The 24,498-nt window shown below is 40.8% G+C and overlaps 1 protein-coding gene across 3 annotated transcripts in view; it reads right to left on the reverse strand.

Annotated features, from left to right (window-relative positions):
* Positions 1-24,498, reverse strand: part of schip1 (schwannomin interacting protein 1) — a 49,974-nt gene that overhangs the window by 8,134 nt on the left and 17,342 nt on the right. For 2 of the 3 annotated variants that reach the window (XM_048161182.1, XM_048161184.1), the window contains 3 exons: positions 7,217-7,335; positions 2,556-2,673; positions 815-1,012 (listed from right to left, as the gene is read on the reverse strand). In XM_048161182.1, the coding sequence (XP_048017139.1) occupies positions 815-1,012; positions 2,556-2,673; positions 7,217-7,335 (435 nt within the window). Of the gene's footprint in view, positions 1-814; positions 1,013-2,555; positions 2,674-7,216; positions 7,336-13,429; positions 13,665-24,498 lie in introns of those variants that run through there. The other variant, XM_048161183.1, reaches the window with a different exon arrangement.

The following is a 24,498-nucleotide window of genomic DNA, read 5'->3' on the forward strand; positions in this document are numbered from 1 at the left end:
ATTTGCACTTTTTATTTATACTGCTATTATTTCTACGATCAATTTGTGGACAGGAGTTCAGTTAGGAGGTCAAAGGTTGCAGAAGCTCATAAATCATGTACAGTAAGGTCTGAAGAGACTGAAATCATACAGAAGAGAAGTCAGTCAGCTGAGTTTGTGGAAAACCTTTTACAGTGCTTGAGTATTGTTGTCTTTTACTGCATATGATAATTCAGTCTCAGAAAGTAGAACTGAAATGACATTCATTACAAGATGATTAGTTAAAACATTTCAAATACACCTGCAGAATATTTTTCTAGTCATGCATTTCCTAATTTAGGATTTCTTAAAAACACTGTAAAAATCTCGTCTCGTGAGCTAACCGTCTCGTCACACCCCTACACACTACAGTTAGATTATAATCAAGCACTTTACATGTGCTTTAGTATGTTAGTCAACATGCACTTCTTTAAAGGACGACTAAAGATTATTAAAACAATGTACATTAAAGTAAAACTTCTCATTTGAAATGACAATGTTCAATTTTTAAAAGCGCATTGCTCTTGGTTAGGTTAGCAACAGTCACGATAATAACTCACAGCCACCGAAAAAGCCTTATCTGTTCTGAATATTGGAGAAATGACTAGCCGAAGTCTTTCATAATCAATGACACTTTCTTTTTTTTCCCAGCCTGCACTAGCTCACACAAACAAACGCACACATACTCGCTCTCTGCTCGAGTTCCTGTCTGCACACTGCTGTGGTTGAAGGGACAAACCTTGTCCACGAGCGCACGTGATGTGTGAAACGTGATGTGGGAGAGAGGAGCGCTCACCAGGTCTGCCACAGGGGACTTCTTACGGTTCTGCTTCTCCACCTCCACCTGCATCTTGGCCATGGGTTTGGCCATGGCGAGCGCCAGCTTGGCCTCGGCCTGCAGCTTCTTCTGTCGGCTCAGGAAGTCCATGTCCTCCAGAGACTCGGAGTCGTCCTCCGTGGTGTCTCTGTCCGAGTAGGACGAACTCTGTTTGCTCTGAAGACAGAGAGGACAGAAGACAAATAATCAGACATTTCTTCACCTGACCACAAACCAATGCAACTAACAGAATGATTCAACTGTGTGTTATTTCCAAACGGAATATATTACCAGCATAACAAACTGAAGATGAGTGGAAATATGTGTGTGTGTGTGTGTGTGTGTGTGTGTGTGTACTTGTACAACTATCAGGACATTTTGGCCGATCCTCAATTTCTGAGACCCTTTAAAGGGTTCTTTGATTATGATTTTGCTTTTTTAACTTTAGTTAGTGTGTAATGTTGCTGTTTGATCATAAACAACATCTGCAAAGTTACGACACTCAAAGTTCAGTGCAAAGAGAGATATTTTCTTTTACAGAAATCGCTTTTTAAACGGCTGGTAGGGACTACAACGAGCTTCTTCCTGGGTTAGTGACATCACAAACCCTATAATTTACATAAACCCCGCCCCCGAGAACACACAACAAAGGGGGCGGGGCCATGTTGGGCTGCTTTAGAGAAGAGGAAGAGTTGTTGTAGTAGAGTGTTGTTGACATGCCGTCATTTTACGGCGGACTGCTTCACAAACGAGGGTCAATTCAACACAAAAGATGAACATGACGGCACATGCTAGTGGATGAGTTGAATCAACTCCACAGCAACTACATAAATTTATCCACTAACCATTCAGAAACGTCTAAAAGTTGTAACTTCTTCCTGAGTCTCTCCATCAGTGTCGACTCCGGTTTGAACAATGTAAGGCTGAACACCGTTACTGACAATCCTCATTTTGGCTGCGTGAGATTCTCCAGCTTTGTTGTTGTTGAGCTGTTAAAGCTCCGCCCTCTTCTGGAAAGGGGGCGGGAGCAGCAGCTCATTTGCATTTAAAGGGACGCACACAAAAACAGCGTGTTTTTGCTCACACCCAAATAGGGGCAAATTTGACAAGCTATAATAAATGATCTGTTTTGAGCTGAAACTTCACAGACACATTCTGGAGACACCAGAGACTGATATTACATCTTGTGAAAGGCGCATTATAGTTCCCCTTTAAATGCCTGTTTGAGGGTCAAGAGTTGGTTTCAGGGGTCAGGTTATAATTAGATTTAAGTTAACGGTTTGGGTTAGGCACTGATAAGTAGGGTTAGGGTAAGGGTTTGGGTTAGGCACTGATAAGTAAGGTTAGGGTAAGGATATAGAGAATGCACTGTGTCAATGAATGTCCTCACTAAACACAGATGTACAAAAATGTGTGACAGCGCGTGTCCAGGGGGAATCTACACATGTCGTGTGTGTTGTAATGATTAAGGGTGATGAATGATGATTGTACAGGGTCAGTGTAGGTGGGGTCATTTCTCTGGCCTGTGACCCTCTCTGACTCATGCTGTAACGTTACTGTAACTGCTGGGAAGCCATGGCTCTCAAACCACATCCCAGATCAGGGGCATTCTGGACGGGGCTGTTTCGAAAACTTGCGTGTTTGACCTCTGTGACACTCGCGGCCAGAGTAAACATCCCACTGCATCCCTGACTGTGTGTGAGAGTGTGTGTTTGTGTACCATGGGTGACAGCGGCGTGTCCAGGCTCGTCTCTGTCTTGCTGTCATCTGCATCACTGTCTTTGTCGCTGCCGCTGTCATTGACGAAACAGATCTGCAGGTTCATTCCACTCTGGAGCCTGTCAAGATATCATCATTTTGACTTCAGTTTATCAACAAACATATGTTCAGTATCATGTGATACACTGGTAAACTCCCTCACATGAAGAGAAAATAATAACCTAAACATGCTAAATATCCAAAACAACTGGTAATATATTATTAAACATCACGTCAATTTACACCAGCAAAACTCATTTAGAAACAGGTAGAAACAGCACTTTAATGTGATAACAGCAGGTTTACAGGTGCTCTGCTGTGGTTCACTAGCAGTATTTCAGTCTTTCTGAAGACATCAGGCTGGGATCAATCAGTTTAATCATTAATAATGCAGGAAAAACTCCCAGCGAGAGATACTGTATGAGCGGCAGGAGGGTTCGAAAGCTGAACCATCAGAAAACACTGATCAGAAACTGAGCAGAGCTGAAGTTTGTGATGTTATCGACAGTTTAAATACTTTTAGCATTAAATAAGAAGAAGAACATTAAAATGTAATGAATTTATAAAAGATGATTGCAGATTTAGTCTAAATGGCTGTAAAAAATGAGTTAATATTTACACACTTTTTTCTACAATTAATTGAAATGAGATGCATGGTGAATGTCAGATTACAGCAGTGACTCCAAATAACATGATATTTAGTCCCTGGAATGCAAATTTTACCAGGGGAACGCCACCAAAAAGCGGATTTTACCCTCCGGAACGTGATTTGTACTGGGGGACCCCCTGAAATGCGATTGGATGGGTTTTGTTGTGAAAACCTGGCAACCCTGGATTAGAGTTCATCTATCACAGCTGAACAGGGTCAGATTTTTAACTAATTCACATCACAACTCTGTCTCCAGCTGACTGATCACAGTACATGAAGACAACTGAAAAATCTTATGTTTAAATATGCATATCATAATGAATAAAGCCACTGGGTCAAAATTCTCATTTGATTTTGTTGACATATTAAAGGTTTTTACAGAGGGGATTTTTCATTTCTCTATTTATCACTCCATACATCAGAAAATACTGTCAACAGACAGGAAAAAAGATGTTCACCATGATTTGGGGAATAAAAGTGCTCTATAAATCAGCCGAATGATACATGAAGAAACCTTCAGAATATATATATATATATAGGAATAAAGCTGTATAGTTCGGCGTGTGTAAATGTTTCTGACTCATTGCAGGAGAAAAAAACTCAACTTTTAAAGATATGTGTTGCAATTGAAATCTACAGACACAAATAGATAAAGTGCAATAAAATAAACACTTATAAGCGTGTTCTTTCCACTAGTGTGGAAGCACAATATCTCAAAATTGGTTTTGCTCTGGTGTCCAGCCTTAACGCACATGGGATTAATTTATTGCTCAACTCAAAGTAACGTTACATCTAGTCTCGAACCCAGTGGAGGACGTAAACTGGGTCACAGTGTAAATGTTTACTGTAATAACAGCAGCATTATGACATTCAACATGACAAAACAATGACAAGAAGTGCTCATCGTGGTCATGTGAAACAGAAAGTGAGGCGCAGTGATTGAGGCTAAAGTCTGTGCGCTGCTTCCCTTTTGGGAAGAGTCTGTGTGTCGGGATGCGGCGCTGAAGGGGGAAACCCTTCGTGTTCATAGAGAGAGTGCACACAGAAACGTGACGCTGTTTCACTAGCGGAGCTCTGCTCTGATACTGCGGTCATGGAAAGTTGAAGAAAAGGCCCGTTGTCCGCATGTCTCCTCTGTCTGATGTCACTCTCTCTCACAGCAGTCCAAGATGGACACAGAGACCACACACACACACACACACACACACACTCACACACACGAGGTAAAAACATCCTGGAAGGCACCACTTACCTGAATCCACACAAGTCATGCTGTCTGACTGAAACTACCAGCAGACTTCCTCAAAAACATGTAATAGTGCTTTAATAGACACGAAACGTGAGAGCAAAAGATCTGCTGAAGGGAACATCAAGTGAAACTCTCACTGCTGTCATCTTTTTAGGTTTTTTTATTTATAGGTTTGGGGTCAGTATGTATTTTTTTATTTATTTTTTCAAGAAATTTATGCTTTTATTGAGCAAAGATGCATTTAAAATGTTACAAAAGATTTCTATTGTCTATAAAAATGTTCTTTGGAACTTTCTGTTCATTAAAGAAGAAGAACTGTTTTCAACATTGATAATAATCATAAATGTTTCTTGAGCATCAAATCATCATATCAGAATGATTTCTGAAGGATCATGTGACACTGAAGACTGGAGTAATGATGCTGAAAATTCAGCTTTGATCACAGGAATAAATTACACTTTACTATATATTCACATAGAAAACAGCTGATTTAAACTGGAATATTTCACAATTTTGTTCTTTTATTCTTTTAGACTTTTTACAACTTTTTACAAACATACAATTTTTTTATGTTTGTAAACATAAAACCCCAAACTTTTTACCTATATATTCATTGGGTACGGAAAGTATTCAGACCCCCTTAATTTTTCACTCTTTGTTATATTGCAGCCATTTGCTAAAATCATTTAAGTTCATTTTTTTCCTCATTAATGTACACACAGCACCCCATATTGACAGAAAAACACAGAATTGTTGACATTTTTGCAGATTTATTAAAAAAGAAAAACTGAAATATCACATGGTCCTAAGTATTCAGACCCTTTGCTGTGACACTCATATATTTAACTCAGGTGCTGTCCATTTCTTCTGATCATCCTTGAGATGGTTCTACACCTTCATTTGAGTCCAGCTGTGTTTGATTATACTGATTGGACTTGATTAGGAAAGCCACACACCTGTCTATATAAGACCTTACAGCTCACAGTGCATGTCAGAGCAAATGAGAATCATGAGGTCAAAGGAACTGCCTGAAGAGCTCAGAGACAGAATTGTGGCAAGTCACAGATCTGACCAAGGTTACAAAAACATTTCTGCTGCACTTAAGGTTTCCTAAGAGCACAATGGCCTCCATAATCCTTAAATGGAAGACGTTTGGGATGACCAGAACCCTTCCTAGAGCTGGCCGTCCTGAACAGCTATCGGGGGAGAAGAGCCTTGGTGAGAGAGGTAAAGAAGAACCCAAAGATCACTGTGGCTGAGCTCCAGAGATGCAGTCGGGAGATGGGAGAAAGTTGTAGAAAGTCAACCATCACTGCAGCCCTCCACCAGTCGGGGCTTTATGGCAGAGTGGCCCGACGGAAGCCTCTCCTCAGTGCAAGACACATGAAAGCCCGCATGGAGTTTGCCAAGATGGTGAGAAATAAGATTCTCTGGTCTGATGAGACCAAGATAGAACTTTTTGGCTTAATTCTAAGCGGTATGTGTGGAGAAACCCAGGCACTGCTCATCACCTGTCCAATACAGTCCCAACAGTGAAGCATGGTGGTGGCAGCATCATGCTGTGGGGGTGTTTTTCAGCTGCAGGGACAGGACGACTGGTTGCAATCGAGGGAAAGATGAATGCGGCCAAGTACAGGGATATCCTGGACGAAAACCTTCTCCAGAGTGCTCAGGACCTCAGACTGGGCCGAAGGTTTACCTTCCAACAAGACAATGACCCTAAGCACACAGCTAAAATAACGAAGGAGTGGCTTCACAACAACTCCGTGACTGTTCTTGAATGGCCCAGCCAGAGCCCTGACTTAAACCCAATTGAGCATCTCTGGAGAGACCTAAAAATGGCTGTCCACCAACGTTTACCATCCAACCTGACAGAACTGGAGAGGATCTGCAAGGAGGAATGGCAGAGGATCCCCAAATCCAGGTGTGAAAAACTTGTTGCATCTTTCCCAAAAAGACTCATGGCTGTATTAGATCAAAAGGGTGCTTCTACTAAATACTGAGCAAAGGGTCTGAATACTTAGGACCATGTGATATTTCAGTTTTTCTTTTTTAATAAATCTGCAAAAATGTCAACAATTCTGTGTTTTTCTGTCAATATGGGGTGCTGTGTGTACATTAATGAGGAAAAAAAAAGAACTTAAATGATTTTAGCAAATGGCTGCAATATAACAAAGCGTGAAAAATTTATGGGGGTCTGAATACTTTCCGTACCCACTGTATATAAAACCCCTCCTGTGTTCAAAATGCCAGCTCAAAGCAAGACTCGAACCCAGGTCTGCAGGCTCTAACAAGGGATCTATAGTCTGCAGTCTCTACAGTACCTCTTGAGATCAGGTCTCTTATACAGTATATACCTCAACACCTCAAACTCGTTGTTGTGCTCCTCAAACCATTCCTGAACCATTTCTGCTTTGTGGCAGGAGCATTACCCTGCTGAAAGACGGGCCAGCCTTCGCTCCCCACGTGCATCAGTGAGCCTTTTGATTGATCCTGACCACTGCAGACCGGGAACACCCCACTATCAGAGTTATTCACTTCACCTGTCAGTGCTCATAATGTTATGCCTGATCCGTGTGTATATATATATATATATATATATATATATATATATTTATTTTTCTGGACTTTTGATTTTGGTATGAAATATGATCCAGGCCAGTTCTAAAGAGATTCAGGGATCTGTTACACACACACACACACACACACACACACACACACTGACCGTGAGGACAGGCTGGGTTTGCCACTCTTGCTGCAGCTGGTGTAGATGCCCGGCCCATCGTCAAAGAAACTGCCCAGCGCCAGCTTCTGCCGGATGGACTCGCGCTCATTCTTCTGGGCCTGAGACAGAAGCAGAGGAAACACAGGTTGAACATGAGGACACACGCACACAGAGACCAGCAGGTGGCAGCAGCGAGACATGAAGCGCATTAGCACACACATTCAGAGCTGCTCGGGGAGATCAATAATTATCTCTACATTATCAGTCACACAGAAAAGCTGTCAATCAATCACACAATCATCACACTACAGGAGATCATGATTATGATCAGACAGCGCTGTGGAGCTCATGATCTGAAGATACAAGAGCATGAAGACACTATATTATATAGTTCATAAGGTATATGTAATAATATACAAACAATATATATATATATATATATATATATAATATACACAATATGGTTAAGTAGGCACACACACAAGAATGAAAATGTGTTTTTCTCTCATTATCTGTTGCAGTGTTTTTTCTGCTGGATCAGAGCACAGGAAGTGAGCGTCATTCACTGCTGAGCCCAGAGGATTATGGGTGATTTAAACTGAATTACTAGTCTATCGTCCACATCCGCCTACCTAAATATCCTACAGCTACACTGAATCAGGACAAGCAATGCATGATGGGAGAATCAGGACAATATCTACTAAATATAAAAACACAACATCATCACATTCTGACACCTGCAACACAGCGACCCCCTCTAATGTCTCTCTAAAGTTACATCAGCTCAAAGTGATGGTTGACGAATCATAGAGAAGTTCTGGAATGATGGAAACTTCTGCAGTTTCTTTATACAGTCAATTACTGAAACACAAGTATTAGCTCAGCAGCGTTCAGTTAGAATGACCTCAACATGCAAGAAATGGAGCAAAAATGTGCCTGTGTGAGTTTCTCTTATATTTACAATATTGTCAATAAGGTCTGATTTTAACTCTATTTCACCACATAATATATTTCAAACAAATCCACAACAATCTCAATCATTACTGAATGAATCTGCATTTTTGAACGACTCATTTGAATGAATGACTTAAGACAGAGACATGCCGCCACCTACTGGTGGCTTTAGTTTCATATTTAAAGTTTAATTTAAAAAATATATATATTTTTTTAATTTATGCATATTGTAATGGTGGTGTAAATGCATTCATGCCACATCTGAGCTGCATTAAACAGTCTGTAAACACATCCAGATGCCTCCTCAGATACACATCTCTTCTGCAGTGCAAAGACTGACTGTGATTGATTTGCTTTCATTAACAGCCATATAGTGTCTCATTATTTGAGTAAATAAAAAAATGCATATATTTCATTGTTAAAAAAAAAGCCCTTGGAAAATCAAGTGTAAATGTACATTTGTGTCACAGCTGATCATGGCACAGAATATGAAGAATGTGAGAAGCTCCAGCTGACCATGACAGGCCGAAACAACACGATCTCCTAGTACTGCGTATCTACAGCACGAGTTTGTCTGTATTTGGAGTGCTGTTTATATGCTGAAATTACTTCTTGCATGCATATGATACACAATGGGCAGGATTAGTGGTGTGGGGTAGGGGCGTATTATATGTACACAAAAAGTGCATATCATATGCATGCCAACAAATTACGTATCATATGCACATGAAAATTGCGTACTATATGCACTTCAAACACATACGTATCATACTCACGGCAATTGTAATTTCTGTGTATAAATAGCACGTTAAATAGAAACAGAAAATCATGCTATCGATATGCACTTTCATGAGATCAGGCTCGCCGAAACCAGCACAAAAACACTGAGCAAAATATTGTCTAATTATTGTTACAAATTGTTCTAATTATTGTGACAAAATCCTAAAAAAATAGAGACTTTTTTGGCATCACACCTCTGACAAAATATCGTTTCATATTAGGGTTGGAAAATTCAATATTCCCAAATGTAAAATGTAATTTAATTTAGTATGGATCATCTCCTTAATGCAGTCTAAATGAATGAATGAATGATGAACACCAGTGGTGTGCGGTGGGGTTTTAAAATGAGTCCTCAATTATTATTTTTTTTAATATATCAAATGCAAATGTATGACCCTGTAATTAATTTTCCAGGTTAAATAAACATTACATAAAAAAGAGAGACCAAACACAATTCTATTTTTATTTTTCACTATGTAATGTTCTATTTATTAAAACCAAATATAAATTTAATCAAGTTCGTTTTATTTTTTTTCCGCTTTTTTACATTTATTCCAAAATAAAAACAATTTAAACTATAGATATTATTTGTGAACTATTGTTCAGCTTTTCTTTTTAATAGTCAACATATTTCAGCAGTCATCAAGCTCGATTAACACTGGTCACAGACATGAAGGTGTATCTTTAATTTCACAAAATTTCACTAAAAACCGCCAGAGTCATCATGTTTTCAGCCATTCCATATTTGATTTTGATGTGACATAAAGAAGTGATATCTAAATGGCTGAGTTGTTGACTTTCCTTTTTTTTTTTCTTCCATTAACACCATCATTGTCATTCATGCTGATTTGAGAACACAATCAAGAAGCGTGATTTATAGCATGAACCAATCATATCCAATCATAGCGTGATGTAGGCACTGCCTCCTCTCACATGACTTTCCCTCAGTCAATCTCAATTACCCCCCACTAAACCCAGTGCACTCTTTAGGGGTTCTGTTAAAACTCAACGGGTTCAGAGGAGGAACTTCACCTGCGGGTGTCGCTGCTGGACACTGTTACTTTATAAAAACAAGTGACTTTTACACTTTTTAATGTCACATTTGTGTCATTTTATTTTTGTAATATGGATTATTTTTCTCTATATTTCATCCAGTTTTTTTGAGGAGACGCTGCCTGAACACTGTCTGAGCCTAAACACAGCTCACATAAGAGCTACTGTGATCAGATCCAGTCTCAGCACACAACACACACATCTATACACACACACACGCTGAATTTCTGACCATTACCGCCTGTTCCTGCAAACATGTTTGATAGAAATTGTGAAAAAATGACACAAATGCTAAACATTCAGAATAACAGAGATGTGTTTGACCAGAAGATAAAGTAACTCTAGCACCACAAATGACACATTCAGACAGCTTTTTGTTAAAACTCTATCAACTGTTAAATAAAAAAAAAAAAAAATCACAATATTTAATTGAATTACTTAACAAATGAAATATAAAACAAATAAAATAAACAGGAAATAAAAGCCTCACCTATATCACAGGTGTTTATGTAGCCTAGCGAATGAACATAGAGCAAAAACAAAAATAAATAATACTAAAAAAAACATTAAACGTTCTTAACGAATAAATTTAATAATGAATGACGTTGGCGTAGCCTGCTGAGGAAGAGAATGTTACTGACTGACTGTGGTGAGCTTCATTTGTTTACTCTTTGTTACTGCGGGACGAAGGTAAACCCGCCCGCTCCCGTGACATTAGATCCCGCGGGATCCCGATCCCAGCGCAGCCCTCTAACTGCTCTATTGTCACACTAGACCACTGCACTACTGACACATTAATACATCATATAAAAAATATTTCCATATCGCTGTGTTTCTGTGAGGTTGTTTTGACAAACGGCACCTTCTGAGACTCAACAGACATACCCTCAACATCATGGGAGAAACACAGCAAAATAATACTGCAAACACAAACAGATGAAATCAGTTTTTAATGCTGCAGGTCTGGTCATCCACACATTATGTGTGAGTAAATACTGAAGGCCAAGAGACACATTATTATTGTGCTTCTGCAGGAGAGACACAGAGAGAGTGTGTGAGGCTGTGCTGAACAGTGAGGTGTAAATAATGTGTGTGTGTGTGTGTGTGTTCAGGCAGAGACACAGACAGGCCGGCACCAGTCGTCTCCAGCGGGCGGTTGCCTGGATACCAGCCTAATCAAGAGGCCCCTGGAGGATTGGGCCCCGTCCCCAACACACACACACACACGCATCATTTCCTCTCTCTGTTCCTCACCTGCGCCGTCTTCAGCTGTTATTCTGTCATATCTCTGCTCTCCCCGTCTAATTCAGCACATGAATAACTTTGAATAATTTTCAGCTCTGCTCAGATATACCCTTCATTAACACTGTTTCCTCTCCTGCAGTTCTTCAGGCTCTCATTTCCTCACCGTTTCCTTCCTGTCAGAGCTCATGCTCTCTACTATCCTATGAATAAACATGCACTGTAAAACGTATATATTGTTAGCACACAGATAAACTATTACTGCCAACCCAGCATATGTTACAACCTAAAAGTATCAATAGTTAATTATTGTTAATAACTGTAACCCTGAAGCGTGACATTATTCAACCACATGACATTTCTCTCTCAAAACATGCAACAAACCTGTTAAAGTCTAAATATAGGGGTGAAGAATGTATATAATGCAGGACTACATTTATTTGATCAAAAATACAGTAAAAACAGTGAAATATTATTATAATGTAAATCAGCTGTTTTCTATGTGAATATATAGTAAAGTGTAATTTATTCCTGAATTTTCAGCATCATTACTCCAGTCTTCAGTGTCACATGATCCTTCAGAAATCATTCTGATATGATGATTTGATGCTCAAGAAACATTTATGATGATTATCAATGTTGAAAACAGTCATATTTTTGTGGAAATGGAGATTCTTTGGATTCTTTGATGAACAGAAAGTTCAAAAGCATTTATTTGAAATATAAACAGAAGTTTGATGTTTAATGCATCCTTGCAGAATAAAAGTATTAATTTCAATAATAAATGTAATGATTAAAGTATTAATTGTTAATAAAACGTCTTTATTTCACATAAATTCTCTCAGACTCTTTCACGTTCCCTCCTAAAATAAACGTCTCTAAACTCGGTCCTGTGGTTTCCTGTGGAAAGTAATCTTGTTACACGTCTCTGTCTCTCTCAGTGCTCACAGACTCTATTAAAACACAATCTACAATATAAATTGAAGCTCAAACAAACGCACATGAGCCGTCCACTCATCTTCATCATCATCATCAGATCTGATAAAGAGTAATGAAAGAGATGACGACAGAATAAATGATCAGAGGAGCAGACAGCAGTACAGCGCTGGTTATTAAATCCACAGATCTGCTTCTGCATGTCCATCAGTGTCCTTCACTGTTATTATACATACACTTTAACAAATGCTGGGTTAAAAACAACCCAAGCTGGGTTAAATAGTTTTATTTAAACCCAACTATTGTTTAAAAATGACTGAATTCTTTGCTTAAAATGAACTCAAAATATGCTTGAAATGAACATTTATTAATAAGTTAAATGAATAATAATTAAACAATGAACATTTATTAAATTGCTTATTAATAAATGTTCATCTTTTGATTATTATTGTTTGATTTTTGTGTCTAATTTTTAATTTCCAGCATATTTTGGGTTCATTTTATAGTCATTTTTAAACAATAGTTGGGATAAATAAAACTGTCCAGCAGGTTGGGCAAACATTTAACCCAATCACTGGGTTTGTTCATATTTAACCCAACTTGGGTTGTTTTTAACCCAGTATTTTTTAACATGTAAGCATCTTATATGAGCTGCGGCTCTATCCACAATCCAGCAGCAGCTCACCATCACACGGCTTTAATGAACGATGAAAGTGATTTACTGACGGCAGTGATGTGGAGTGTGTGTGTGTGTGTGTGCTGAATAAAGTGGGCCGCTTCTCTTGAGGTTATGAGATGTATCACACACACATCACGACTACACGATCATTCACCTGAACGCGCTCATATCTTCAGACTTCTGATGTGTAAAGCAGCACATCTGACCGTCATGAACTGATTTATCTAGAAACTGAATGAAATCTTAATGATCCAGCAGGAAAGCCTCTGCTCACAGAAGATAAGCCTGCTCTCTCATGGCTCATTAGATCTCAGTTAGGTCTCAATCTCAACTCGATCTCAGATGTTTCTCCTAAAATAAACAGCAATAATAACGGGAATGAGTCATCGTCCAGCAAGAGAGATGAACGTGGAGAGCAGCTCAGATCATCTGATGAGAAACTGGCTTTTGCTCAGTCTGAGACAGTGTTGAGAAACCCCAGAGGAGACGCATGAGAGATTTCTGGAGTCTTTTTCTCAGGAGAAACAAGTGAGACATTAAAGACATCTCCTTTCCTCATCTGATCCTACCTGATAGGAGCAGCTGTCCTGGTGCACCATCTCTCACTGCATCCTCCGGATCCGCAGCGGCCGCAGGAGAAACGTCAGACGCCGGAGACCAGGAGTCCCACCCAAACAACCAAACGACCGAGTGTCTCTGTCTCTCACGAGGTGTCTCACCACCTTCACGTCTCCGGTCTTTGCACACGATGAGGGAAAGATCCGATCGGAGCGCTCGCCACAGACGGGAACGGAGGGTGGGGCGCAGGGACACACAGGACTGCTCGAGGATCAGTGGGCGGGGCTGCTCGCCGCTGACCAATCAGATGGCAGCACAGAAGGATGGGGGATGGGGGCGGAGCTAGAGACAAGAGAGGGAGGGAGGAGTGACCTTACAGAGCTGAGCGGGGGAGGAAACGTCCCACGGATTGAGAGAGAGAGAGAGGGATAAAAGGAAAGCCAGTGAAGAAAAGCAGTGGGAGGAGAGGGCCGAGCAAAGAAAAGAGCCTTTCTGTGGCACATTCCTGCAGCTAAAGCATTCCTGAGACGAGAGCAGACGAGCGCACTGGAATTGAAATGATCTTGTGTTTCTCTGTCAACTCTTCACACATTCCAGCAGCCCAAGACACACACACACACACACACACACACGAACCACAGCAAACACCATCGAACTATGATGTGTTTTTGCAAATGTTTAACACAATTCCACAGAACAGGTGCTGTTTGGGTCCTTCATTTACATATGTGTAAAAAACAACAACTTTAACAATGAACAGCTGATGCCAACTGTTAGTGTCAATACACACACTTCTCACACACACCAGCATCAGTCCAGGAACTTCAGGTCATTTGTAAAGGATTTCTCTCTTCTCGTTCTTATGATGTTTTCAGCCTTCTCCTTGCCTGTGTGTGCAGATTTTGATAAAGCAACATTTTTTAAATGTTTCTTTATATTTAGATTTTAGTTGATAACAGTGTTTCAAGGTTATGTGAAGCCTTGTGAAAAAAATATAAAGACTTTTTTTAAGGAATTATGGAATTAACATACTTCAAAAGAATGAATGAATAATTAAAATGAAACATATTATAGTTTAAATTTATGTAAATTAATGCAATTAGTTGGAGTAATTAGTTAGTGTTTTTCTTTTTTTTGATCCACTGAAGAAGTACTATGGGGTGCCAAGACTGCCGAAATAATAAATAAATAAACAAATAAATATATAAATACATATAAAATGAAAGAAATGTAAAAAAAAAAAAAAAAAAAAGTATATATATACATATTTTTATATATTTTATATATAATATATATAAATATTTTTTTTTTCATTTCTTTCATTTTATATATATATATATATATATATAAATAAATACATAAATACAAAAATGAATAAATGTAAAAAAAAGAAATAATAAATAAATAAATAAATAAATAAATATACAAAGAAATGCAAATAAATAAATAAAATAAATAAATGTGTACTTTATTTTCTTATTTCTTTTATTTATTCTGTATTTTGTTCCACTTTTATTTATTTCCATACGGACAAAGAAATGTATAAATAAATAAATGCACAAATAAATAAATGTATAAATAAATGTGAAAATAAAAAAAATGTAGACATAAATACATAAATAAATGAAAATAGATAAATTATATATGAATAAGTAAATAAAAGTATAAATACACATATTATTATTATTATTTTCAATTTCTTTGTATATTTATGTAATTATTTATTTCTTATTTCTGTGGCTTTGATATAGCATAAAGCACATCTTTATACATAATTTCATAATTCTATTGTCTCTGAAATATGGTGCTGCTGACGAGCATTTATGGTAAATTAAAATATACTATGTCATGCATTTCAATTTCATGATTTTATTTAGAAAATATCTGACAATTGAAAAGTGCATGTTTGTAGAAATATCAGCATCAGATTTTCTTTCTAAAAGTATTGTGTTGTTTTTACAATCCTAATCTTATGTCAGATTGTAAGATTGTCAGTATACAATGGCACAATGCAATGTATTAACACACTGCTTGTTTCGTATACTGTAGCACTGTAAATCCTACAGAAATGTACTTCAAAGCCCGATCCCTCAGTCTGGACAGGGTAAGTCACATGTATCTAATGTGAGGCTTTCTCTTGGAGAAGTGCAGGATAAACAGGAGGGAGTTTAATCTGTCTGTGCCATCTGGCCCTCAGTACACATAAACCAGATTAACTCTCTCCTCACTATCACACAAACACACACCACACACCACGTTCAGCGCCAACACACCCTCAATCTCAGAATACGGCTGGATCGTTTTATAAGAGTTTGAAGTCATTGTGATTCACACACTCATGTTGTGGACAAGGTTTCACACTACTCTTAACCCCGGGTTAACATCTTTTTTAAATCCCTGGTTAAACAGCTACAACCCCGGATAAAGGAATGTAATTGTGGGGTTTAGTGCTGCATTTAACCCTGCGCCAAATCCAACGAATGTTAGCAACAGACAACCAATCATAAAGAGTGCTTGCCTCGTTAAATATTCATAATCTGAAAGTGTGCAGAAACGTCCATGTGTTGAGTTGTCACGATCCAGGAATATCTAACTTTGATATAACATCTTGGAAAATATTGATATTGACATTGTTTTAAATATTTTAGTTGTCACGGTTTTTTCTGTGGTTTGTATGTTCAGTGTTCTAGGACTTTTATTTTGAAGTTATTTTTTTCACAGTGTTTACTTACTGTGTTTAGTTCCTGTTTTACTTTGTTTCTTAGGTACCCTTATTTGTTTCCATGGTAATTGATTACCCACACCTGTGTCTTGTTATTATTATTAAAAGTATGAGCGTGTGAAAGCTGAAGGTTACTGAGGGAAAGTGAAACAGTAATGTAGAGCACAGATGACATCAGTTTTACTAGCGCATTAGTGCTCAGCTTGTCTGACTGTTCTCTGGCCATTAAATGATTGTCAAATCCCTTTCATGAGACACAAAGGACAGAGGATAATCGCCTCTCTCTCTCTCTCTGGATTACGAGCCGTCAGAAAGCAGCACATGTGTGTGTGAAATAAGAGGACATCACTGTCTTTAAACACACGAGCATGACATCAGTGTTTCTGACGTCACAACAGTCGCTCTGATTCAGTCTGTGTGTCAGTGATGCTCATGATATATCAGACATTAGTGTTCCTGAACACATCTGAGGAGGTGTGATGCTTGCTGAAGTGTGTGTGTCCGTCTGGTGATGGTGCAGGATCTAGAAGTGCTCCAGAATGTGTGTGTGCATTATATAATGCACCGTAGTGGCACAATCTTAAGATAGAAATGGTCTAAATACAGTGATGAGCAGCAGATACGAGTTAACTGATCAGTTTAAATGATAATAGCATGACTAGATTTTTACATCTGCTAAAGAACATGTGAGTGTAGCAGAATGATCAGAACCGTATAGAGTCATCAGGCTAATAGTGAATATCATGATTTTCATCATCTGGTGCAGACGAGGTGCAGGTATGTGTGATCAGTACTGAGGTGCAGGTAATGGCTGAAGGTGAGATCAAGGGGGAGATAATGGGAAATGGTAGATCTGTGACAGATCTGTGACCCCCCATCATTAAACCAGGGATGGAGGACGAGCTTCCTGGAGTCTTGTCAGAAAGGTGAGTGGGGCAGCGCAAACAGGCTAGGAAGCCTCCAGGGAGGTGCCGACAGCTCAGAGGACCAGGGAGGTAGAGGCCATTCAGGGAGCCAGGGAGGCACCGGTCATTCCGGGGACCATGGCGGAACGGGCAGTTCAGGGGGTCATATAGGATTGGCTTGGCCGTAGCCTTGACTTTTGGCCTGGCCACAATGACTGGAGACATCTTGGCTGAAGGCTCAGGCGTGGCGGCCATGATGGAACGAGTCTCTGGAATGAGGGCCATGATGGGATTTGATATCTTTCACTGGAGCAGATTCAGAAATTTCACAAACTGGAATGGACAGGGGAAAGGGAAAGGAAGCCTTGACACAGACTTCACACTCAGGGAGCATTGTGACCAGTGGGATTGGTGATGCTGTATTCCTTGGAGTTGGTGTCGTGTCTGGGGTAGACTCACATGCGGAGATAGGGACTGAAGGGGAATTAAGAGAAGACACAGGAGCTGGGAAGGGCTTGATACTGAACTCAGGGGCTGTAGAAAATTCTAGAGTGGAATCTAAAAATGTATGGAGAGGATGAGACATTCTGGAGGACAATCAACTGAGGAGGAGTGCATACAGGATGTATTGTTCTAATGAACAAATGTTAGTGTCCCAGGACAACTTCGAGTACAGAGGTTCATCAAGGCCTCAATGGAAAATAGTCATCAATATATCATCCTCCAGGAAGACGGCAGAGGCCAGCTCCAAAAACGCCTCAGGAGTGTACCGCAAGGGAACCGCCATTTTTGGAAAGGGAGTAAAGCTGATCAATAGGACATAGAGGAATGTTTATAGCTGCCGTCTGCTTTGGTCCGGTCTTCTTTTCATACTCTCAGACAAAGAGATAGAGGTTAACAGATGTATTTTTATTGACAGCACTTGAGTGGAATGTGGGAAGCAGGTAAGTTTGCAGTTCAGTAGATACATTGAATGAGACGAATAGTGATAACCAAGTTAGTGATAACTTGAAATGTCTTTCTCTTACAGGAACTGGAGATCGTGGATGGATGGGTAGGATGATGGATGGATGCACACACCTCATTAGGAACACAGTGAGTATACAGGTGCTGGTCATATAATTAGAATATCATCAAAAAGTTGATTTATTTCACTAATTCCATTCAAAAAGTGAAACTTGTATATTATATTCATTCATTACACACAGACTGATATATTTCAAATGTTTATTTCTTTTAATTTTGATGATTATAACTCCCAAATTCAGTATCTCAGAAAATTAGAATATTACTTAAGACCAATACAAAGAAAGGATTTTTAGAAATCTTGGCCAACTGAAAAGTATGAACATGAAAAGTATAAGCATGTACAGCACTCAATACTTAGTTGGGGCTCCTTTTGCCTAAATTACTGCAGCAATGCGGCGTGGCATGGAGTCGATCAGTCTGTGGCACTGCTCAGGTGTTATGAGAGCCCAGGTTGCTCTGATAGTGGCCTTCAGCTCTTCTGCATTGTTGGGTCTGGCACGGGTGTGTCTCATACGTCCTGAAAAGTGAAGCTGCGGGCTCTTTGATCGCCCCCTGGTGGCTGGATGCAGTACAGGTCATAAACCCCGCCCTCTCAATGCAGTTGAATGAGACTTCAGTGAAAACTTAAAAATAAATTCTGCTTCAAATAAAACTTTCTGAAAGATGGTTTTGGTCATTTAAGGTAGTTGTTATCACGCTGATATATATTCAATTGTTTGTTTTTGTGATGATTTAGATTTTAGCTAGCAATTTGATGCTATAAAAACGGGGTGTGTCGTCATGATTCGAAGTTGATTGACAGCTTGTCTGAGGACTGTCGGAGCTTCGAGGGGAGATTGAAGATGTATTAACTGTTAATTTTCGATTTCTTTGTTATTTAACACCAACAAAATTAGTTGTTCAGCAGTAAACTGTACTAACCGACCTACAGGACCTGACGGATCACTGAACTTTTTTTCTGTAACATTAAATGTGGGCGTTATAAGCTAATTAATAAATGTTATTAGTTAAGATAACACACCTAATGTTAACCATGTCGGGAAAAAGCAGGTGATCGTTATCTGGCAGTTACTTATTATTTTTATGGGTATAAAATAATAATTAGCAGGACAAAACTAATGATAGCTTACTCTAATTACAGCAATCGATCTCCTGTAACGTTTGTTGAACTTGATTTAAAATGGTAGGACCATTTCTGACGATTTAGAGTTGTTTCTAGTGGCATATTATATTGAGTTCATCTACTGAATTTGCTATTTCAAAAATATTATTGCTCTAGAAACAGAATAGCCTATTATTTTATAGGTAGAATTTTAAATTGTGTATCATTTTTATAGTCTATTTAAAATACATGAATGATGACGCAGTCGTCTGGGCGAAAGTTTCAAACCGCGACTCCGCCTCCGGGCTCCACTGACGATTCTTTCTGCGCATGCCCAGGCTCCAAACTTTTTTTTTTTTTTTTTTTTTTTGACGTATTGCGTAACGTGTCAGCGCCCATTCATCGGCCCATTTTGGCTTCAGTTCAATACAATGGAAGGAAGCGGCGTCCATCTTTTTTTACAGTCTATGGTCTGGCATATTGCATCTTCCTCTTCACAATATCCCATAGATTTTCTATGGGGTTAAGGTCAGGCGAGTTTGCTGGCCAATTAAGAACAGGGATACCATGGTCCTTAAACCAGGTTCTGGTAGCTTTGGCACTGTGTGCAGGTGCCAGGTCCTGTTGGAAAATGAAATCTGCATCTCCTTAAAGTTGGTCAGCAGCAGGAAGCATGAAGTGCTCTAAAACTTCCTGGTATACGGCTGCGTTGACCTTGGACCTCAAAAAACACAGTGGACCAACACCAGCAGATGACATGGCACCCCAAACCATCACTGACTGTGGAAACTTTACACTGGACCTCAAGCAACGTAGATTGTGTGCCTCTCCTCTCTTCCTCCAGACTCTGGGACCCTGATTTCCAAAGGAAATGCAAAATTTACTTTCATCAGAGAACATAACTTTGGACCACTCAGCAGCAGTCCAGTCCTTTTTGTCTTTAGCCGCTTCTGACGCTGTCTGTTGTTCAAGAGTGGCTGGACACAAGGAATGCGACAGATGAAACCCATGTCTTGCATACATTTGTGCGTAGTGGTTCTTGAAGCACTGACTCCAGCTGCAGTCCACTCTTTGTGAATCTCCCCCACATTTTTGAATGGGTTTTGTTTTACAATCCTCTCCAGGGTGCGGTTATCCCTATTGCTTGTACACTTTTTTCTACCACATCTTTTCCTTCCCTTCACCTCTCTATTAATGTGCTTGGACACAGAGCTCTGTGAACAGCCAGCCTCTTTTGCAATGACCTTTTGTGTCTTGCCCTCCTTGTGCAAGGTGTCAATGGTCGTCTTTTGGACAAATGTCAAGTCAGCAGTCTTCCCTATGATTGTGTAGCCTACAGAACTAGACTGAGAGACCATTTAAAGGCCTTTGCAGGTGTTTTGAGTTAATTAGCTGATTAGAGTGTGGCACCAGGTGTCTTCAATATTGAACCTTTTCACAATATTCTAATTTTCTGAGATACTGAATTTGGGATTTTCCTTAGTTGTCAGTTATAATCATCAAAATTAAAAGAAATAAACATTTGAAATATATCAGTCTGTGTGTAATGAGTGAATATAATATACAATATAATATACAAGTTTCACTTTTTGAATGGAATTAGTGAAATAAATCAACTTTTTGATGATATTCTAATTATATGACCAGCACCTGTATTTTTATGCACACACAGGAGACTTGAGGAAGGAGACAACGCTGGAGGTAATGCTGGAGAATATCATAGAAGATCACTGAAGTAACAAGGTAAAAGTCCACTTCGTAGGAATGAGACCGGACAATGAGTGAAGCGAGGAGTGTGCTCAAATGGGTGAGATGATGATGGTGCAGATGAGGTGCAGGTGTGTGCGTGTGAGTACAGGTGCAGGTGATGGCTGAAAGAGTGCTGGTGAAATCAAGGATGGATGATGGGAAATGTAGTGCAGAAATGGTAGATCTGTGACATCCTGACAGATATCACAGTTTACTTTGAAACAATTTTCACTCAGAAATTTGCTAGGAAATTTTAAATAATTACAAAAAAAAACAAAAAACAAAACAACAACAAGAAACACAATAAATTAAACGGAAAAATATTTATCCAAGACTGAACAAGTATTTTCTGGTAAAACGTACTCAAACAATCTTTGTTTTATTTATTTGAAAAATCTTTTTTAGCAGTGTATTTCCACCTGTGTGATGACCACTTGTGATCAGATCACCACAAACGCTCCTTAATAGCAGGTCAGAACAGAGTCTCTGAGATCTAATACTGATGTCTGATACTATATATGATGGATGTGTTTTCTGACATGAAGCTATAGCGGCTGATGCAGTGTTTCTCTCTCTCAGATGTGAGTACTGGTCTCTTGTGTTGTTCTCTCAGTGTGATCCACAGGGAGGAGCCACTTTTAGTGGAGTGACATTTCCACAGCGTTCGTTCATGAATGTTTAACTACACTCACAGCAGGAAGACGAAAACCACAGAGGTGGAAATAATGAGCTAACACTGTAAAAAAGCCTCTTCAGCAGAGAGCAACTTCACCATGTGTGTGTGTGTGTATGTGTCCTGTTAAACCATAAGTTATGGGGACAATATGTCCCCACAAAAATGGCAATATCAGAAATTCTTGTCCTTGTGTCCTGTTTTGGTCCCCATGAGGAAAAAAGCTTATAAATCACACTAAGTGATGTTTTTTTGAAAATGTAAAAATGCAGAAAGGTTTCTGTGATGGGTAGGGTTAGGGGATAGAATATACAGTTTGTACTGTATAAAAGTGTGTGTGTTTGTGTGCGCGTGAACACACTGTTGAAGGCTGATGTCACCCTATAGGCTTTCTTTCAAGAGAGAATGATCAAATCAAACATTATGAAAAATGAGATCATGAATATTTTTTATGTGTAAATCACTCATTTATCTTTTGACAGCAACACCATCAGGTGAAGTATCAGCTATGTCTCTTCTGAGCTCATAGTGTTCTCACTGAAATCATAAAGCACATCACAAATGCTGACAGGAAGTACAAGGGAACAGTCTGGTGAGAGAACGTGGAGTCTCCGTCATGCTTTGATTGGCTCATTATCTGACAGAGTAATGACACATCAGGGGCCCGATATACAAACAGCAAAGTTCTGTTTTGTTCTTCGCTTTGGGGTAAAAAGGCATCTCCATTGTCTGGTCTACGACTAGGACACCGACAACCTGTATATCTATGAGTCTGTGTTTCCTGACAGAAGACCAGACCAACACAGAGTAACGATAACATGAGCATCATTACCTTTGATCCAGCCACTCTGCTCCTCTCCATGACACAAAATAGCTGCCCAATTAAAGACTATGTACAGGAGTTCCTTTAGCTCACCCACTTGGTGCCATGGAATGATGACATGATGAAGACGGTATTCTGGAGGAGATTGGACAGTCATATGTTTCTTCAGGTACCAGCAAGTGCTACAATGTGTACTCTAGCATGATACATAAATTATGTGTACGGCTAAGTGGTACATCCCTCACTGTTGGAGAGGTTGAGGAAGGCGCCAGTTCCATTTAGTCACTTTCTCTCCATTTTTTCCATTGAGCCACGACACACCACAGAACTCCTCCCAAGTCCTTCACCATCATCAGCCCAAGAGTCTGCTCCAGAAAGTACTCCAGAGCTTGTTCCAGCTCCAGAGTCAGCTCTGGAGGATGCAGCGCTGACCATTATGGACATGGCCATTTTGTGTGTGTGGCACACCATTGGCTCCAGCCCCTGACCAGAGTCCAGTGATGGCTCCAGCTCCTGAGCCCACTCCAGAGTCCGCTCCAACCCATAAGCCTGCCCCTGAGCCCACTCCAGACTCTGTTCCAGCCCATGAGCCCGCTCCAGTGTCTGCTCCAGCCCCTGAGCCTGCTTCAGAGTCTGCTCCAGCCCCTGAGCCCACTCCAGAGTCCACTCTAGCCCATGAGCCTGCTCCAGTGTCTGCTCTAGCCCATGAGCCCACTCCAGTGTCCACTCCAGCCAATGAGCCTGCTCCAGAGACCACTCCAGTTCCTGAGCCTGCTCCAGTATCTGCTTCATCCCCTGAGTCCACTCCAGAGTCTGCTCCAACCCATAAGCCTGCCCCTGAGCCCACTCCAGAGTTTGTTCCAGCCCATGAGCCCGCTCCAGTGTCTGCACCAGCCCATCAGCCCACTCCAGTGTCTGCTCCAGCCCATCAGCCTGCTCCAGAGTGTGCTCCAGCACATAAACCCGCCCCTGAGCCCGCTCAAGAGTCTGCTCCAGCCCATGAGCCCACTCCAGTGTCCACTCCAGCCCCTGAGCCTGCTTCAGTGTCTGCTCCAGCCCATGAGCTCACTCCAGTGTCCACTCCAGCCCATGAGCCCGCTCCAGTGTCCGCTCCAGCCCATGAGCCCACTCCAGTGTCCACTCCAGCCAATGGGCCTGCTCCAGAGACCACTCCAATTCCTGAGCCCGCTCCAGTATCTGCTTCAGCCCCTGAGTCCACTCCAGAGTCTGTTCCAGCCCATGAGCCTGCTCCAGCCCCTGAGCCCACTCCAGAGTCTGTTCCAGCCCATGAGCCTGCTCCAGCCCCTGAGCCCACTCCAGAGTCCACTCTAGCCTATGAGCCCGCGCCAGTGTCCGCTCCAGCCCATGAGCCCACTCCAGTGTCCACTCCAGCCAATGAGCCTGCTCCAGAGACCGCTCGTTCCTGAGCCTGGTCCAGTACCTGCTTCAGCCCCTGAGCCAACTACAGGCCCTGAGTCCACTCCAGAGTCTGCTCCTGCCCATGAGCCCACTCCAGAGTCCGCTCCAACCCATAAGCCTGCCCCTGAGCCCAGTCTGTTCCAGCCCATGAGCCTGCTCCAGTGTCCACTCCAGCCCATGAGCCCGCTCCAGTGTCCACTCCAGCCCATGAGCCCGCTCCAGTGTCCACTCCAGCCCATGAGCCCGCTCCAGAGTCCGCTCCAGCCCATGAGCCTGCTCCAAAGTCCGCTCCAGCACATAAGCCCACCCCTGAGGCAGCTCCAGCCCATGAGCCCACTCCAGTGTCCACTCCAGCCAATAAGCCTGCTCCAGGGCCATCCTGTCCGACACCAAACACCCACCCGCTCTACCTCCCTTCCTCCCTGGGTGGATTCTGTTTGGTGTGAGGTCATGTCTTCTGGGAGGGGGGAATACTGTCACAATTCACCTGTCACTTCTGCACTACATTTCCCATCATCCTCCCTGGCTTCCACCTGCACACACTCCACAATCACCCGCACCTGCCAGCAATCACCCTCATCAGCTCATCTCCATTGTCTGGTCTATGACTAGCACCCCGTCAACCTTTGTATGGACTACTTACCTATAGTTTCCTTCC

Source organism: Megalobrama amblycephala, linkage group LG16 (genome assembly GCF_018812025.1).
Source record: "Megalobrama amblycephala isolate DHTTF-2021 linkage group LG16, ASM1881202v1, whole genome shotgun sequence".
Classification (NCBI taxonomy): domain Eukaryota; kingdom Metazoa; phylum Chordata; class Actinopteri; order Cypriniformes; family Xenocyprididae; genus Megalobrama; species Megalobrama amblycephala.